Below are 17,076 nucleotides of genomic sequence, written 5' to 3' on the forward strand. Positions count from 1 at the left end.
ATGGACTTGTAGATTCTTATCTTATGTGATGGGTTATAATCCATTACTGTAATTATTTTGATCTTCAAAATGTCCCAGATTTTGCCAGCAAAAGGTCTTTCAAGCCAACTCTCAGATCTACATCATTTTTTGAGCACTTCTTTCCTTTCTGGCATCACAAAATGTTCCAAGCTCATCTCATGCAAACCTGGAATCAGCCATTTCTCCAAGGAGACCTGGTTCCCTAGAGCAGGAAATGGTATTTAACATCCAAGATTTGGGCAGTAGGTATGCTCCTTGGTACTGGGGTATCATTGTTTTTAAGTCCTTGTGGCAAAGAGAGCCAGGAAATACATATATGTAAATAAATGAACACATCTATCCATGTCTATTTCTCCAATTCCAATCCAACACCACAGGGTTCTTCCATTCTCTCCCAAATGTATAGTTTAAATGCCTCCTTTCTCTAACAGGAAGAACCTTGGTTTCCATCAACCTTAATATATTTACTTACTGCTTAATCCCACACACAAAGGAGTTTCAGAGTTGCTACACCCATACCATTGTGAAAACCAAACTTTGTAAGTTGAGCTCAAGATGTACTGAATCTTTTTCAGGACTTATCTTTTAGGCTGAGGGCCAATGGTCAAAGGAGCAGTTTGGGCAAAGGTTCAAATATCACTTGGTTGAGCTATTTATTTCTCTTCAGCATGGTTGTTATACATTTGAAGTATAGGGAAGTTCATTTGTTTCTGTTTATAATTAACTTTTAGGGGGTTTTCTTCATCTTCGTTGGTTGATCTTTTTCAATATGTAGAACACTGACATAGTTCCAAAGAGTCCAGTCTTTTGGACAGAAATGTGTGCTCAGAAGAGCCTGTCACTCCATTCCCACCCACTTGCTGTAGTTTCTGGTTTATTCTTCCTGTATTTCTTTGTGCAAATTAAGACAAAACAAGACACCAAACCAAACAAAAACAAAAACCCAAAAAAGATAAGCTACAAAGTGTTCCATTATCCCTCCATTTTTAATTTAGTTGGACTATTTTGGAGGGAGCATGCACTCTCGGTGATGTTATCATCTCCATCCCTACCTATCGCCTTACCCCAGTCCACTTTTCTCATTTGCTATTCCCACTTGGCCCTGCTGAGCCTTCCTCAGGCCCAGGTGGCTCAGGCACTGACCCTGGCGTGCACGGCCAGCTGGGCAGAAAGAGGAGAAAGGAAGGCATCGGACTTCCTCTTATTCTGAACTAAGACCTCAAAAATCCAGCTTCACCTCCTAGAGGCAAAGGCCCACGTTTAAGCTGTGGCCAAGCACAAGAACTGGTGCCTGTGTAGACCTGGGTTTCAGGCACAATTCAGCTGTGTGATCTGGGACACATTCCTTACTTCTCTGAGCACGAGTTTTCTCACGTGAATAATGGAGAATTGGACCAGGCTCTTCAAATTCCAGCGGGAAATGAGTCAAATCTGGAAGCTCATGCTATTGTGGCTACCACCTAGTTCCGTACAATGCTGATCATGTGCCTGGGGTGGGTTCTAGGGGCCCCGATGAAGACAAAATCCCAGCTCTCGTGGAGCTTACAGGCTAGGACAACAGGCTCTAAACAAGCATGTGCAGAGATCTGAAATTTATCGAGTAGGAAAAGTGCCGGGAAGAAAAAGAAGGCAGGGTAAAGAATTAGTGATGGGGGGGGGGCGGGATTTTAGGAAAAATGGTCACCAAAGGCCTCTCTCAAGCAGTGCCCAGACTCAGGTGAGGGACCAAGTCCTGGACAGATCCGAGGGAAGTGTGTTCTGACAGAGGAAACAGCACACGGGAAGATCTTGAAGTGGAAAACAGTTTGACATGTTGGAGGACCAGCAAGATGACAGCTATGGTTGGAAGTGTGGTCAGCAAGGAGTGTGAGGTCAGAGAGGTGGAGAGAAGGCCACCTGGGCACCAAGGAGCTGAGAGTCTAATCTGATGATGGGAAGCTTTTAGAGGGGTGACAGCAGGGTCATGACATGATGGGATTTGTTTTTAGAAGGATCCACTTCAGCTGCTATGTAGAGAGTGGACTGGAGGGTGTGTCAATCAAGATCCAGTCAGTGGGGAGGTGGGTGGGGTGATGGGGTAACTGGATGATGGGCATGAAGGAGGGCATGTGATGTAATAGCACTGGGTGTTACACGCAAATGATGAATCACTGAATTCTACCTCTGAAATTAATAATACACTAGATGTTAATTAATTGAATTTAAATAAAGTACATTTAAAAAAAAATCCAGTCAGCAAAGCTGAAATCACCCTCGGGATTCCAGACAAGGAGAATTTTATAGAGGAGAGAAACAACTATCAAAGGGGATAGTGAGGCAATCCAAAGATTAGCAACAGTAGGAAGTTGCTACCACCGTTGGGCCAGAGGGATAATGGAAGGAAATGGTATTCCACTGCGTTGAGGCCACGATCTCCCTGCAAGCACCCAACCACAGAGGGAGCTGTCCCCCACAGAGGTAGACCCAGAGCCCCAGGCTGAGCATGAGAGGGAAAACACCTTCTTCGGCTTCCTCCCTCCCTCCACCCTCCAGTGTTCCGCTGCTAACTTCTTTTAGCTGAATATACCCCAAAACCAACTGGCAAAGGAGTCTGGGAAGTACAATTCCCTGGAAGGCGGAGCACTGGGAAAGACTGGGGAATGGATCTGGGGACAAACAGGCAAAGGACCGGCACAAGGTGCAGGAGCAGAGGCTGGGAGACCAATTGGGAGGATGCTGAGGTGTCAGGTGTGAGGTGGTGGCGGCTGGGACCATGGGAGTGGTGGTGGTGAGAAATGGATGGATTCACAGAAATTGATGGGTTGGAGGTGGGGCCTGGGGGAAGGGAGGCATCAGTAAAAACTCCTGAGATGGAGTTTACTGAGCTGGGGAAGACTCAGCCAGGAGCACGTTGGGCAGGGCTACAGAGTCACAGTTCTGTTTTGGACATAGGACATTTAAGGTGTCCAATAGTCAAAGTACTCGGGGAGATGTCGGAGAGGCTGGGGAGAGGAAGGAGTTTCAGATACAAGTCAAGCCATCAGGGTATAGGTGGGGTTTTGACTGGGGACTGGGTGACTTCACCTGGGAGCATATGCCGCATTGGAGTCACATGGCTTTCCCTGAGCCAACCACGTTGGGTGTGGAGGATGCCATACACCGACTGGCCAGGACTGGGTTTTGTGCCTTATCAGGAAAACGGAGGGTAGGGATCTTGCTCATCCAAACCATAAGCCCTGAGAGTTGGGGAGGGGTGGTTTCCTAAAGAAAACTCAGTGTGCTCCTAGGAGAAGGGGACTTGTTTGCTAACAGCAAAAAGAAAACCAAACAAGGGGGCACCTGGGTGGCTCAGTCGGTTAAGCGTCTGCCTTCAGCTCAGGTCATGATCCCAGGGTCCTGGGATGGAGCCCCGCATCAGGCTCCCTGCTCCACAGGAAGCCTGCTTCTCCCTCCCCCACTCCCCCTGCTTGTGTTCCCTCTCTCGCTGTGTCTCTCTCTTGTCAAATAAAGAAATAAAATCTTAAAAAGAAAGAAGGAAAGAAAGAGAGAAAGAAAACCAAACAAATAACAACCTTGAGGGGAACCTGGCTGGTTCAGTAGGTAGAGCATGTGACTCCTGTCCTCGGGGTTATGAGTTCAAGCCCCATGTTGGGTATAGAGCCCACTTTAGATGATAGATAGATAGATAGATAGATAGATAGATAGATAGATAGATAGATAGATAGATGATAGATAATAGATAGATAGATGATAGATAAAAAGTACTCAGCAAGACATTAAAAAAAAGCAGTTGAGATGGCAACTACACATAAGGTGGGGAGAATTTTGTAATGTACAGAATTGTCGAATCACTATGTTGTACACCTGAAGTTCTGTAATATTGTATGTCAACTATACTTCAATTAAAACCAAAACAGTGGCATGTCTGGGTGGCATGTTAAGTCAGTTAAGCATCTGCCTTCAACTCAGGCCATGATCCCATCAAGCATCTGCCATCAACTCCATCCTGGGATGGAGCCCCACGTCGGGCTCCCTGCTCAGTGGGGAGTCTGCTTCTCCCTCTGCCCCTCACCGTCCCCCCACCTCATGTTAAAGCTCTCTCTCAAATAAATCAATAAAATCTTTAACAAAACCAAACAAAAACAGCAGTTTCCCCAAGGCCTCCTCTCATTAATTCTACACACTATCATGAAGCACCTATTCTGTGCCAAGCTAATCCTGGTTCACAGCCTACTAGGCGCCAAGTCCTGTGATTTTCCCCTCACCTTACCTAGCCTCATCTGAGAGAACTAGCCCTCCTGGAGCCCTCACTGCTCCAGCTCTTGTATCACTGGTACCTCAGTTTCCCCTCAGGACAAAGGCTGAATGATCTGATTATGCCCACTAATGGAGATGAGAGGGGAGGGCATGTGGGGGGCTGCTTCTTGCCCCAGGGAAAGGCAGAGCAGGGTCGGGCTGACTCCAAAGCCCACATTCTGATGTCCTCAGTCTAGACTCCAGCCTGTGCCTGCTCTGGGCCTCCCTCCAGAGGCACCCCCAGCACGTCCACAGCACTGCCTCCAGCCAGCAGCCGGCAGCTGCTAGGACCCAGGGGGCTGGTGCCAGGCCCTGCTCCTCCCTTGCCAGCTCTGTGTGTCTCTGAAGGGCAACATCAGAGTGTCAGCCAGTACCATCTCCAGCAGAGGCTGAGTTGCCGGGGCAGAGGAGAGAGCTGAAGTCCCAGCCTTGCACCTCTCCATGCGGCCGGCCAAGCCCCTATGACAGGATGGCAGCCTGGGCAACGGAGCCGGCGCCGGGGCAGCCTCTGAGGCGAAGGGCCAGAGGAGCAAGGGACAGGTGATGGGAAGGGGGGGTGGGGGTTCGCTCTCTGCAGCCCAGCACAGGGTGAGGCCTGAAGCGCTGGAATGGCCAACACCACAGGGCTGAACACCTCAGAAGTCGCGGGCTCGGTGGGGTTGATCCTGGCGGCCATCGTGGAGGCAGCAGCACTGCTGGGCAACGGCGCGCTGCTGGTCGTGGTGCTGCGCACGCCGGGACTGCGCGACGCGCTCTACCTGGTGCACCTGTGCGTCGTGGACCTGCTGGCGGCCGCCTCCATCATGCCGCTGGGCCTGCTGGCCGCGCCGCCGCCGGGCCTGGGCCGCGTGCGCCTGGGCCCCGCCCCGTGCCACGCGGCGCGCTTCCTCTCGGCGGCGCTGCTGCCCGCCTGCACGCTCGGGGTGGCCGCGCTCGGCCTGGCGCGCTACCGCCTCATAGTGCACCCGCTGCGGCCCGGCGCGCGGCCTCCGCCGGGCCTGGTGCTCACGGCCGTGTGGGCCGCCGCGGGGCTGCTGGGCGCGCTCTCCCTGCTCGGGCCGCCGCCCGCGCCGCCCCCTGCGCCGGCGCGCTGCTCCGTCCTGGCCGGCGGCCTCGGGCCCTTCCGGCCGCTCTGGGCGCTGCTGGCCTTCGCGCTGCCCGCCCTCCTGCTGCTCGGCGCCTACAGTGGCATCTTCCTCGTGGCGCGCCGCGCGGCCCTGCGGCCCCCACGGCCCGCGCGCGGCTCCCGGCCGCGCTCCGACTCTCTGGACAGCCGCCTCTCCATCTTGCCGCCCCTCCGGCCTCGCCTGCCTGGGGGCAAAGCAGCCCTGGCCCCAGCGCTGGCCGTCGGCCAGTTTGCTGCCTGCTGGCTGCCTTACGGTTGTGCGTGCCTGGCGCCCGCTGCGCAGGCTGCAGTGGCCGAGGCGCCGGTCACCTGGGTGGCCTACTCGGCCTTCGCGGCTCACCCCTTCCTGTATGGCCTGCTGCAGCGCCCCGTGCGCAGGGCACTGGGTCGCCTCGCCCGCCAGGCGCTGCCCCGGCCCCCGAGGGCCTGGCACCTGCCAGCACTTCTGCAGCACCTCCAGGGTCGTTCAGAGAGCCCTGCCCTAGGCCCTTCTGAGGCACCAGAACAAGCCCCAGATTTGCCAAGAAGGCAGAGCCTGAGTATGCCAGGGGCCACCTGAGAGGAGATCTGTGTCCCATGCTGAGCTGAGACTGGAGAAGGGATGGTGGTATCAGCAGCCCATCCAACCTCCTACACAGTTCCGGGCAGGTACCCTGCCTGGATTTCTGGCTCTGGAACAGGAGAAGGGGGGCCTGCAAGCTAGTGAGAGCAAGAGGATTCTGGGAGCTAAGAATCCTGGGTTCTGGGTCCTACCCTGCATAGTCTTGTATACAGACCCACCCCTCCCTAGGCCCATTTTCCCATCTGTATCCTGGACCATCTCTAAGGGTTCCTCGGACACTCATGGATAGTCCCCAGGCTAAAGAAGGTGAGGAGGTGGGCCGGATCACCAAGAAGAGGGCCCTAAGGGCTTACAGCCAAAGGAATGGACCAAGCAGGGCAAGGCCTAGGGAACAGCCACAGCAGGAGGAACCAGTGGAGAGACACTCAGAAGGACTTCCCTGATATCTGCACCAAGAAGAGGTGGGACAAAGCTACTGGAACTCCTCTGCCAGCTTCTAAAATGCCCAGAAAGCAACTGGATCAGTGTGGTGCCGGAGGCAAGAGGCTCGACAACATGACCCCCAAAGGGCCCTGGAGCCCCAGAACTGGCGGGTGGAAGGGCCCAAGACCCAATGGGGACTGGTAGATTCACAGATGGGGTCCTGCAGGGACTTGGCCACACCCATTCTCTGGAGGTTTTGCCAACACCCACAATGTTTCACAGCTTCCTGGTCTCTGAGAATATTTATTCAAAAACAGGGATTGAAAAAACTGTACAGAGTGTCTGCTGCTGAGAATTCGGCCCCTGCCTCCATGCCACTCCCCCAGCTGCCCAGCAGGGTCCCCTCTTTGGGTTGCCCTCTGCCAAGCCCAGCTAGTCCATTCCAGTCAAAAGGGTATCAGTGGAAGCAGCAGGAATCTGCAGGGAGGTGGGGAGAGAAGCATGGCCCCCAGCCACCCCCCAGCCCTTCTCCCTGATCCCCATGGGGTGGGGGGGGCAGTAGGCTGCAAAGCCCTAAGGGATGAGGAGTACATGAGTGACCCTCTGACGTGGGGGCACTAAGGATGCTCCCTGCATCCAAGCATAGAGCTAGAGGGGGTGGAGCCCCCTACCCTGGGGCAGCTGCGGCTCCCAGTCCCTGGGCCAGAAACTGCTCCCACTGCGAGAGGAGGAACTCTCCCACAGACCCGGGTTGGGTGGTGGTGTGGGGGGGGGGGGGTGGTGCATCCATGCGTCTGGGCATTAGTGGCGTTTGGGAGCCCAGGGTGGAGCCTCCTTGGGCAGGTAGGGTGCAGAGGCAGCCCCCTACCGGCGGTCCTGCCTACCCCTGCGCCTGTGCCTCAGCCAGCCTCAGTAGGGGGAGAATTTCTGCCGCTCAGCTTTCTTGCTCCCATTGGCTGCTGCCATCTTGGCGGTGTAGGCCGCCAAAGCCGGCGGCGGCCCTGGGGAGGCAGGTGGTAGGGCCAAGAAGGGCACAGGCTTGAGGCCGATGAAGTTGGAGAGGGAGATGGCATAGGGTGTACCCAGCAGGCCTGGGGGAGCTGTGGGCAGGGCCGTCAGGGGCGGCGAGAAGGGGGCAGGCAGGTCTGTGGGGGCCGAGCCGGGCGTCCCCCCAGAGGTAGACTTGGCCGTTTCTAGACTGGAGAGAGGGATAAGGGGGGAGATGAAGGGAACGGGGCGGGTAAGAGAGGGGGCAGTGAGGGCAAATATGGGGAGGGGGGATTGGATGAAAGAGAGGGATCGAGAATAATGACATGAGGTGGATATTGGGGGGAGGATGGGAATGGCGGAAGAGTGGGGGTAAACAGGGGAAGGAAAGACAAGCAGGCATGGGACTCGGTGAGGGGGGGTACGGGGAGGCCGAAAGCCAGGGGAAAGAGACAGGGAAGGGGTAAGGGAAAAGAAGACATGAGGGATGGACGTGGAGGGGAAGATGGGGCCCCATGGAGTAAGGCAGGGTTCGGGGAGGCAGAGGACACACCCCAGACAGAGACAGAGAAGGGAGATCAGCTCTCCCCGCCCCCAGTGTGCCTTTCACGGGCACGTAAGCCCCGTGACCTGGGCCACCCCCACCCCACACTCACCAGGCAGTGATGAGGTACTGGGCCAGGGCGATGGAGACAGGGGAGCCAGTGATGGTCACGTGCCTCTCGCCAGCACCTTCTGCTTGGTTCCCGATCTTGATATGTGCCCCTGACATCTGCCGGATCTCACTGATCTTGCTGCCCTGGCGCCCAATCACGCAGCCAATCAGCTGCAGGGAGAGTGGAATTCAACCCTGGGCCAAGCCCAGACCCCAGGAAGCACCCCCCCCCACCCTCAAACCACCCCATCCTCCGCTCACGTCATTGGGAACCAAGAACTCCTGTGAGCTGGTCTGCGCGCCAGGATCCAGTCCTGGGAAGGAGGAGAAGAGGGATTGGACATGGTTCTGGGCCTTTCCTGCCGCCCCATGTACATTCCAGGGGGGTGCTGCCTGGCCCCCCAGGGGTGTCGCCCCTGCCTCCTTCTGCAGGGTCGCTCACCTGGCACCATGCTGGGGGAGGCGAAGGGGACCGCGTGGCCTGAAAGCTGCTGGAGCTTAGTGACCTGTGCCAAAGAAGAGGGGTCAGAAGTCAGAGGAGGCCTGGTTTTCGGAAGGGGTCCCTGGGGCTATGGTCACTCACCTCGGCGGGGGTCACAGCCCCATACTGACCCTGGACAGAAAAACCCTGTGGGGACAAAGTGGGGGGAAAGGGGGCTACTGTGACAAGTCAGAGCAATTTGGCCCGTCACTCCTCCCCACTGCCAGCCCCCGACTCCTTCTTCCATCCCTCCCCCATCTCAATCCCCCTTCTCCAGGAATGCTTCCTACCCCTCCTACTGTTGCACCTCACCTGGTTGGCAGAGAGAAGGACGGTACCTAAGGAGAGGCTCGGATGATATGGGATAGTAGCTCCTTTAGGTGGGGACTGGAAGGCACAAATGGGGGAGGCTCTATCAGACCCCTCTAGGCCCCTCTGACCTCCCCAAGGGCCCTGTGTTCCCAAGGCCCTTGGCGATGACCCCCAGGTAAACGCATCCCAGGATCCAGAGCTCCCAGTCCATCCCTGCGGCCCTGCCCTGCCTCCACCTGGTGCCACATGCATAGGGTTAGGGGACCTGAAAAGGAGACCTGGGGCCCATCCCCATCCCTTCTCCCTGCACCGAGGCAGCACCTCCAGGATAACAGCGCAGATCTGGCGCACACACAGGATGATGGCATCAGGCACCCCGGACACGGTGACAGCACGCTCTGTAGAGTTGGGGAGCAGATCTCCTGCCACCTGCACCTGGGCACCCGTGGTCTGCAAGCAGAGAACAGGGGCCACTTCTGGCTGCCCTCATAACCCAGACTAAGCTGCCCAGACTCCAAGCTCCCCAGGGGGACAGGAAGCCATAAGCCCAGGTCCCCTCTCTAAAGTGAAGGGTAGGACCCCCTGAGGGTGGTATCCCCCTTCTCCTCACCTCTCGAATCTCCTTGATCTTGGTGCCGGCCTTCCCAATCAGTGAGCCACACTGGCTTGCGGGGATGACGAGGCGCAGGGTCACCGGGGGCCTGGAGACATTTCCACCATTTGCAGGAGCGGCGCAAAGGTCCTGGGCAGGAAGACCATGATTTGGCTGTGCATGCCCCTGCTGCTCCCCCACCCCTGGGAGCACCTTCCTGCTGGGGTTTGAAGGAGAGAAGCCCTCCCCAGGTCCCACCCTAATGAAAGAACCCTGCCCCCCCTAGCCTTGGCCTTCCCTGCCACCTGCAGCCGCTGTGTGGAGTCAGAGCCCTGTTTCCCCGGCCCAGGGAACCGGCCCAGGGAACCAGCCCCGGCCTCCCAGCCCAGCCCAGCCAGCCACGGACCTCATCCAGCTTGAAGGCAATCATGGAGACCGCATGGAAGACAGCAGCTGTAGACCCGGTAATGGTGGTGATGCGCTCAGGGCAGGAGCCCTCAGAGATGGTGATCCGGGCACTGCTCTGCGGGGACACACAAGGCCGGGCAGTGGGGCTCCTTCTCCACTTCCTTGCCAGGAGCCTGTCTGCCTACCCACCCACCAGGCCCCAGCCCACTGCCAGAAACCGCTACCTTCCAAGGGCACTCATTGGTCATCCCAAATGGTGGGGTTCAGGGAAAAGGTGGGGCAGGGATCTCCCCTCCCCTCCAAACCAGATGCCCTGGGCAGCTCTCCCAAACTCCATCCTCACCTGCTCCCGGATTCGCTTTACAGTCTCTCCTTTCTGTGGGACAAAAAAACATGGAATGGCTCTTAGCCTGAGCCGTCACTACCTCCTGACCTGGCCTGAGGCCTCAGGCTGAGGTCCACACAGAACAGAACTGGGCACCTACCTTCCCAATTATGCTGCCAACCTCCTGCAAACAAGACAAGAGTTGAGTCAGGGGGGACCAATGCCCCAGGCCCAGCCCGTCCACCAGGACAGGGGATCTAACAGAGACAGGACACAGGAGCTCAAACTCCTGGCCGGCCACACACCGGACCGTGCCCCCCACCCACTCACCTTCCCATGCATCAGCATCCGCAGTGTGAGGGTGATGCTGAGCTCCGGCTCCTCCTCCAGCCCCGCGTCTGAGCCGCTCATCCTGTCAAGCGGGGCTGGGGCCACAGCGGCCTAGGAGTGTGTCCACGGTGCCTGGCGGCTCTGGCGGGGGCAGCAAAAGGGGGATTAGAGGGGAGCTCCCATCTCTTTTGGGTCCCCTGCCCTTACATGGGGACCTCAGAGTCAGACTGACCAAATTCCCACAGAAGAGAGACAGCGTAGACCCCCAGTTTCAAGTGTCACACTGATGGGTATCCTTGTGTGCCCCTCACTTGCTGGGTAACCCTGGACAGCTCATCTTACCCATCGGAGCCTCCGCTTCCCCATCGGTAAAAAGAGACTACCAGGTTCTACCCCCAAAGAGTTATGAGAATTAGAATGAGCTAAGCACACATGTGGTAGGCAGCCAGTCTCCATGGACATCCTTCCCTTTCCTGCGTGCATTAGAAGAATTAACCAGGAGACCTATGGGAGTCCAGAGAGGGGGAGCCTCCTCTCTGACCTCTTAGAAGAGGGGACCCCTGGGGATTGGACCTTGAAAACGTGGTTAAGGTGGAAAAGTTACTTCACATAAGAAGCACTTGCATTCCGGAACCAGAGCCTCCCCATGCCCCGCAGCCCCCACCCTACCCTGCTGACAAGAGCGTGGGGTTGCAGCTGGAGCGGAGGCTGGAGCAGCCATGGGGAGCCGTGGGGAGGCCTCGAAAGGAGGGTAGCCCCCTGCCTGGCAAAGGCTTGTGGGGATGGGGGGGCACATGGGCTGGGAGCCCCAGGTACAGAGGTCACTAAAGCAGAGGCTCCCTGCAGACAGCTCTGAGCAGGGTTCATTCAGCACACGGGGCAAGGGGGTTGGTGTCGGGGGAGACCAGCAGCCTGCTCTCCTGTGTGCTGCGGCGCTAAGAAGTGGCCGCATTCCCAGCCTGGAACGCTTTCTCCTGTACCAGAAACAAAAGTCACTGGGCCCCCGGTCTCAATTTCCTCACCTATAAAATGGAGAGAATGCTTCCCCTAGGGACTGGGTGATGGGTAAGAAAGGGATTTGGGGGCTGGGAAATGTCAAGGCCGTTAACTGACAGAGGAAGGAGGAGCCAGAGATTAGTTTCTGGGATTAGCCCGGCAGCCAGCCAGCCCTCCCTACCCGACCCCTTTTCATGCCCCAACTTAATCCTGAACCTTAATCCTGCTTGGAAATCCCTCTCCTCCAGGGGCTGTCTCCCACCAAGGCTCAGCTTTGATGGGGGGCTAACTGGGGGACCAGAACCCAAGAAGGAGAATGGAGTGGGACCAACTGGTGCCAAAACTAAGCCAAGGCCAAGCCCTAATCCCGCAAATTCCTTCTGCCCAGGAGGGTGTGGGAGCCAAGGATGTGTGTGCCTGCCTAGAGCACTCTGGAGACCTCTGGGCACCTTCTTCCTCAGCCCCCTGCCCTATCCTGAAATGAAGGTCAAGGGCGTGGAGCACTGTCCAGTCCCCTCTTTGGAACCCCCTTGCTAGCCAGAGCTTGGGCATGGAGTAGGAAGGGGATGCTCTCAGGCTCAGGAAGCCCAAGGAAGCCACTGTATGGCATGAAGCTTGTTCCTTCATCTGTACCATTGGGTGACAACGCTGTCCCCTCAAGCCCTCGGTACCTTGTACCCCCAGCACCTGGTCCTCCCTCTGCTTGAATTCTGCCCATGGGCTCTCCAGAGGTCAGAGGTCAACAGTGGACACAGGGACTGTGCCCTCTGAGCATCCTGGCCAGCCTCATGCTGGCTGCCCTTGCTAACATTCCCCAGCTGTGTGCACTTCCTCCAGCAAAGCACTTGTGATGACGTGCTTAGTTCTGTCTCCCTGGACAGCCAAGCCTGGGAGCCCCTTAGAGCAGGAGCCAAGGCTGCCACCTTCTCCTTGCGTCCCCAGAGCTCAGGCCAGAGCCGGACTGGAGAAGGTGTTCAGAACATACTGGTTAGCTGAACAGATGAATTCACCAGACAGAAGGGAACCTGATGCCAACAGACGGTCTATAACCTGCCCAAGGTCATAGAGAGGTGGGAAATGGTGGACCGCATGGTCCTACCTGCTGGCACAGGGCTCTCTATCGCAGGCCCCATCGGCCTCTGCTTTCTGGCTGTCCTGGCTGGGTCTGTCCGTCCTCTTCCTGGAGGGAGGTTCTTCAAAGGTGGGGAGCAGGCTTCAGTAGCTCCGGAGACCCCTGCCTGGCTAGTACATGTGGGTCATGTTTGGAAAGGACTGATACCTTGTCCAAAGCCACGGTCTTAAACTCCACAATATTCTGAGGCTCAGGGATTCCTCCGGAGTGGTAACCAGTGGAGGATCTGACACTGTCCCCAGGCCAATGCCACATCACCTTGGGGGTCATAAGGCTCGAGGAAAAAAGGGCAAAGGGGCTAGAATGTGGCCAGAACTAGAGTTCCTGCCCTGAAAAAGATACCTGGGTCTGCAGCAGAGCCCACTGCCCCAAATTTCATGGGTTGACCTTGGCCAGGCCTTCACCTGATCCAGACCTCAGTTTACCCACCTGTGCTATATGTGTATGTGCGGGACTGGAGGGGGCGGTGCTAGTGCTGGTCTCTCTGCGTGAGGGACCCTCGAGATCTCTCCTGTTTGTAGGAGAGAACAGCAGTTCCTGACACAGGGCTCCCAAAATATTCTCCTAGGGGCCCTAAGAACAAGCAGCCCTGTTTGGCATGCTGGCTCCCCTTCTACCCTCACCAGAGTTCTCAGGGAATCATTTGCTGGTGGGCCCTGGGTCCCTGCTGGGCCACCCACACGGCAGCCACACGTCATGCCACACTGACCTCCAGCTCACCTCTGGGGGTGCCCAGCCCCCTCTGGTCAGCAGGGCTCCCTGGCAGAACATACCAAGCTCAGACCAGGCCTCTGCCTCTGACCTCGGGTGTTCCCTCCTGCTCCCCAAGCCCCCTTCCCAGACCCAGTGCCCGCTCCTTCTGTCCCTGGCTTCCTGCCACTCAGGCTGGAGGGGGCGGGGGGGGGGTGACAGCTGTGTAAGCGATGGCGGCTGCCCCTTCCTGCCCCTCCCCCCCAGCTGTCTCTCTCTCATGACAGCTGCCCAATCAAAGGGCCGGGGGCTTAGCCAGCTCCCCCCCACATGCAGGGATCAAGTGTCCACCCTGGCTTTGTTCTGGAGCAAGAACAATCCGGGGGAGGGGAGGGCTCCTGGGGCCAGGCAACTCAAGTGGACTGGCCCGCCCCTTGGGGGATTCCCTTGGCTCTGTTAGCCAGTGTCTGGACCAACCAGGGCTTATAGACCCACCTGGGCTAGGGAGAAGGTGGGGGGGGGGAGCAGTCTCCAAGTTCATCCCCCACCTCATATCCCCTGACATCCCCCTCAGCACCATCAGGCTCCAACCTAGCAGCCTCCTACTCCTAATCCAAAAGCAGCCATGCTGGCCACACCCAGTGATGCTGGGGAATGGCTCAGGACATCAAACGAAGCAGGGTGTGGCAGGAGGTGGACACTGGACATGGGGAGATCAGCAGTGAGGGATCCTGACTCCCTTGCCTGTTCCCTTCTCTGGGTATGCTCCCCCTTCCTGATTACCCAGGCCTCCACAAGAAATGCCCTAGTATCCTCTGACATGTGCATCCAGCCTCTCAGCCTTACAGCCTCCCAGGATGGCCATTCATACCACCTCTTGGGAGAGTCAGGGGAGGAGAGGCTTTCAGGGGAGCAGCGTGGGGTCCATGAATTCCACCCTCTGGTTTGCTGGCCCAAGGCTGTCCTGTAGACTCAGAGCTAAGCAGCAAAGGGAAGCTCTCACAAGTTGGCGGGTGCCAGAAATGCCACCGCCTCCTTAGAGCATCATTCGGCAACCCCCTCAAGAGTCCTCACAGCCAAAGGAAACTGAGGCAGGCCCAGGCCAGACTGGGCTCCAAGAGAAAGGACACAACTTCTTGGTACAGCCCCACCCACTGACTGGTACCCATCCCCTCACTGCCCTACCCAAATTGAGAAAGGTCTCTAGCTTCCATTTTCCATGCTGGAGACTGGATCATGCTGCTGCTCAACAGCCATCTTTGGCTCCCTAGTACCCAAGGAATAAAGCTTGATCACCACAGACAGGCACTCAAGACCCTGTATGATCTGGCCCCTGTCAGCTTCTCCTGTCTCATCTCCACTCCTTCCCCCCTACACACCAGGCTGCAAAACATGCCTAGTACCTCCAGGCCTCTGGGCCTTTGCCGGGGCTGATCCCAGCTTGAAATGCCCATCCTCACTCTGTCAAAATCCTTCTCAAATGCCACCTCCCCTGTGAAGTGCCCCCCAACCTTCCAAGTCAGATATAATCACTCAGGCCTCTGTGCCCCAACTCAGCTCAAAGGAGCCCTAATGGGCATTTTCAAGGCTATCTTTCTACTACCCAGGACGGTAGGAGTTCCTTCAGGAGGGCAGGAGCCAGGACCAGACTGTGTGTGCAGGGAGAAGGGACTAGAGGCATTAGGGACCAGAGATGGGGCTGAGGATGGGGTCCCAGAGAAGCAGTGAGGAGGGGGTGAGAAGATCCAGGGCACGGGGACCAGCCACATGGGAGGGCCAGGATCTGCCTGGACAGAATTCCGTTTCCATTCCTCAGGACCCTCAGCCTCTCCTCCTGCTGTTTCTTTGGGTCTATGGGCTCCCTGGGCATGTCACTGGGGTAGGGGATTAGCGCTGTGCTTTGAGACTCCTAGGGGCCCGGAATGGGTTTCCCCATGTGGAAGCGAGGCTGGAAGAAGAGCTGGGGAGTGGCATAGGTTTCACAAAGTCGGAACCCAAGGCCCAGAGAGGGAGGCGCTTGTTTATAACGCTACATGAAAGGCAACTGGCAGAGCTGGGAGAACCAGGGGTCCACCTGTGCCGCTCAGAGCTCTTTCCTCAAGAGGTCAATGCCACTGGGCAATGGTGATGGAGGCTGCAGGGGGGCAGGGATGGGAGTAGGGAGGGTGGACAGAGCCTGTCTGGGGACACAGGGCGGGGCAAAGCCAGCCTCCCTGTGGCCTGGGCCTGCCAGGGTGTGTGGGCCGCCTGCTCCCAGCCCCCCACCCTGAGCATGCAAGAAGAACAATCCCCTTGTGTTTGGGCAGCCTGAGCCTGCATGCTGATGAAGGCTGGGGGGTGGGGGCTGGGATGGGGGTGCTTTGGAGGTTGACGGGGTTCCAGGGCCCAGAGAGAGTAGGGGACCTTCAGATGGGAAAAGGATAGGGTCCCAGGTGCTGGCCCTGAAGCAATGAGGGTAACCTCAGGAAAGAGTGAAGGCTGGAGCTAAGATTTAAGCTCCTGGAGAGTCCCTAGGGTCTAAGAGCTCTTTGTAGGAGAAGGAGGGCCCCTAGGGACACATGCCCTGTTGGTCCAGCATGAAGGTAAACATTGTGGGTTTGGTGGGGACCAAGAGCCCACATTCTGGGAGGAGGAAATGCAGCTGGCCCTGGGTGCATCCCCTTGAAGACCACTCCCCAGGGTGCTGGAGCCGGCCGGGGCACTGGGTGCCACAGGTCTCAAGATGGCGGGCCTGGGATAGGGGAGTGAGGAGGTGGGCACCTCCCTCTCCTGGCCAGGCAGGCATGAGGGCCAGGCTAAAGTGAACATCCAGAGACACCCCTTGCCCCCCAGGACTTCAGCTAGAAGCTAGGTCAGAGCTGAGGGGCTTAAGAGCCACAGAGCATGAGGGACCACTCTGAGCCCCCAACTGTCATCTCCACACACCCCTGGTCTGGAGGTCCGTCTGCCTCCCCCCCACCCCTAAGCAAGGACCGCAGAGAATGGGAAGGGGTGTGTGCTGAGCCTGGAACTGCAGGGGAATGGAAGATGGGGATAGAGATGGAGCAGAACCAGAACCCAAGGCAGGAGGTCGAGAGAAGAGCGGGTCCAAAGAACAGGAAGAGCAGGTGGGATGTGGGCCTCAAATCTGGGGTCTCGGGTCCAGGAAGGCCCTCCCTGGTGCTGGGGGCTCCTCTGGCCGAGCAGCGCCCCCCACCTGTGCAGGCCTGGGCCCGTGTGAGACAGGGAAGCGTGTTCCTCTCAGTCTCCCAGTCTCCCAAACCGGGACCCTGGCCTGTAGACTCCGGCGCGGGCTCCCCGCCCCCCGGCCGAACCCCCAAACTTCGCGGCCGGCGGTGCCCCGCCCGGCCCGCGCCCTACCTCGCTGGGGCTGTCCTGCGGCGGCGGCGGCGGCGGCGGCGCGGCGGCTGGGCCGCTCAGTCCCACATTGTCCCCGGGAGAGGCGGCCGCTCACAACTGCGAGTGACATCAGCTGCGAACAATGAGGGGTTTGACAGGCGCGGAGCCCGGCCGGCCCGGAGCCCGGCTCCGCGCCCCCCCCCCCACCCCCCGGCCCGCCCGGCCCGGCCCCTCCCCGCCCCCTCCCCGGATCCGATTACAGCGCGGCGGGCCCGCCCCAGCCGCCCCAGTGCCGCAGCCGCCCGCCCCGCCCCGCGCGCCGCGGTGCGTCCCGAGCGGCGGCCGTTTCCGGGAGGGCTGGGGCGACCCTCCCTCGGCAGCTCGTCCCGGCGCCGGGAGCGGGGGGCCGGAGGGAGGGGGGG

The 17,076-nt window shown here is 58.1% G+C and overlaps 2 protein-coding genes across 4 annotated transcripts; one reads left to right on the forward strand and one right to left on the reverse strand.

The window, feature by feature from the left end:
• Window positions 1-4,682: 4,682 nt before the first annotated feature.
• Window positions 4,683-6,577, forward strand: GPR62 (G protein-coupled receptor 62). Its single transcript, XM_027587033.1, has one exon. The coding sequence runs from the start codon at window positions 4,905-4,907 to the stop codon at window positions 5,979-5,981; it is 1,077 nt and encodes a 358-aa protein (XP_027442834.1). The 5' UTR covers window positions 4,683-4,904; the 3' UTR covers window positions 5,982-6,577.
• A 120-nt stretch (window positions 6,578-6,697) lies between these two features.
• Window positions 6,698-16,876, reverse strand: PCBP4 (poly(rC) binding protein 4). 3 transcript variants are annotated; one of them, XM_027587030.2, is made up of 13 exons: window positions 16,676-16,876; window positions 10,498-10,638; window positions 10,328-10,351; window positions 10,186-10,218; window positions 9,841-9,957; window positions 9,453-9,584; window positions 9,164-9,292; window positions 8,843-8,917; window positions 8,633-8,677; window positions 8,492-8,555; window positions 8,311-8,363; window positions 8,051-8,220; window positions 6,698-7,605 (listed from the first exon to the last, which is right to left on the reverse strand). In XM_027587030.2, exons 2-13 carry the CDS (start codon window positions 10,576-10,578, stop codon window positions 7,317-7,319), a joined length of 1,212 nt encoding a protein of 403 aa, XP_027442831.1. In that variant the 5' UTR covers window positions 10,579-10,638; window positions 16,676-16,876; the 3' UTR covers window positions 6,698-7,316. The 3 variants fall into 3 exon arrangements, with proteins under 3 accessions (XP_027442831.1, XP_027442832.1, XP_027442833.1); XM_027587031.2 differs by lacking the exon at window positions 16,676-16,876 and adding an exon at window positions 12,593-12,728; XM_027587032.2 differs by lacking the exon at window positions 16,676-16,876 and having other exon boundaries at window positions 9,841-9,952; window positions 10,498-10,562.
• Between the last annotated feature and the right edge of the window lie 200 nt (window positions 16,877-17,076).

The sequence above is a fragment of the Zalophus californianus genome, chromosome 1 (genome assembly GCF_009762305.2).
Source record: "Zalophus californianus isolate mZalCal1 chromosome 1, mZalCal1.pri.v2, whole genome shotgun sequence".
NCBI lineage: Eukaryota > Metazoa > Chordata > Mammalia > Carnivora > Otariidae > Zalophus > Zalophus californianus.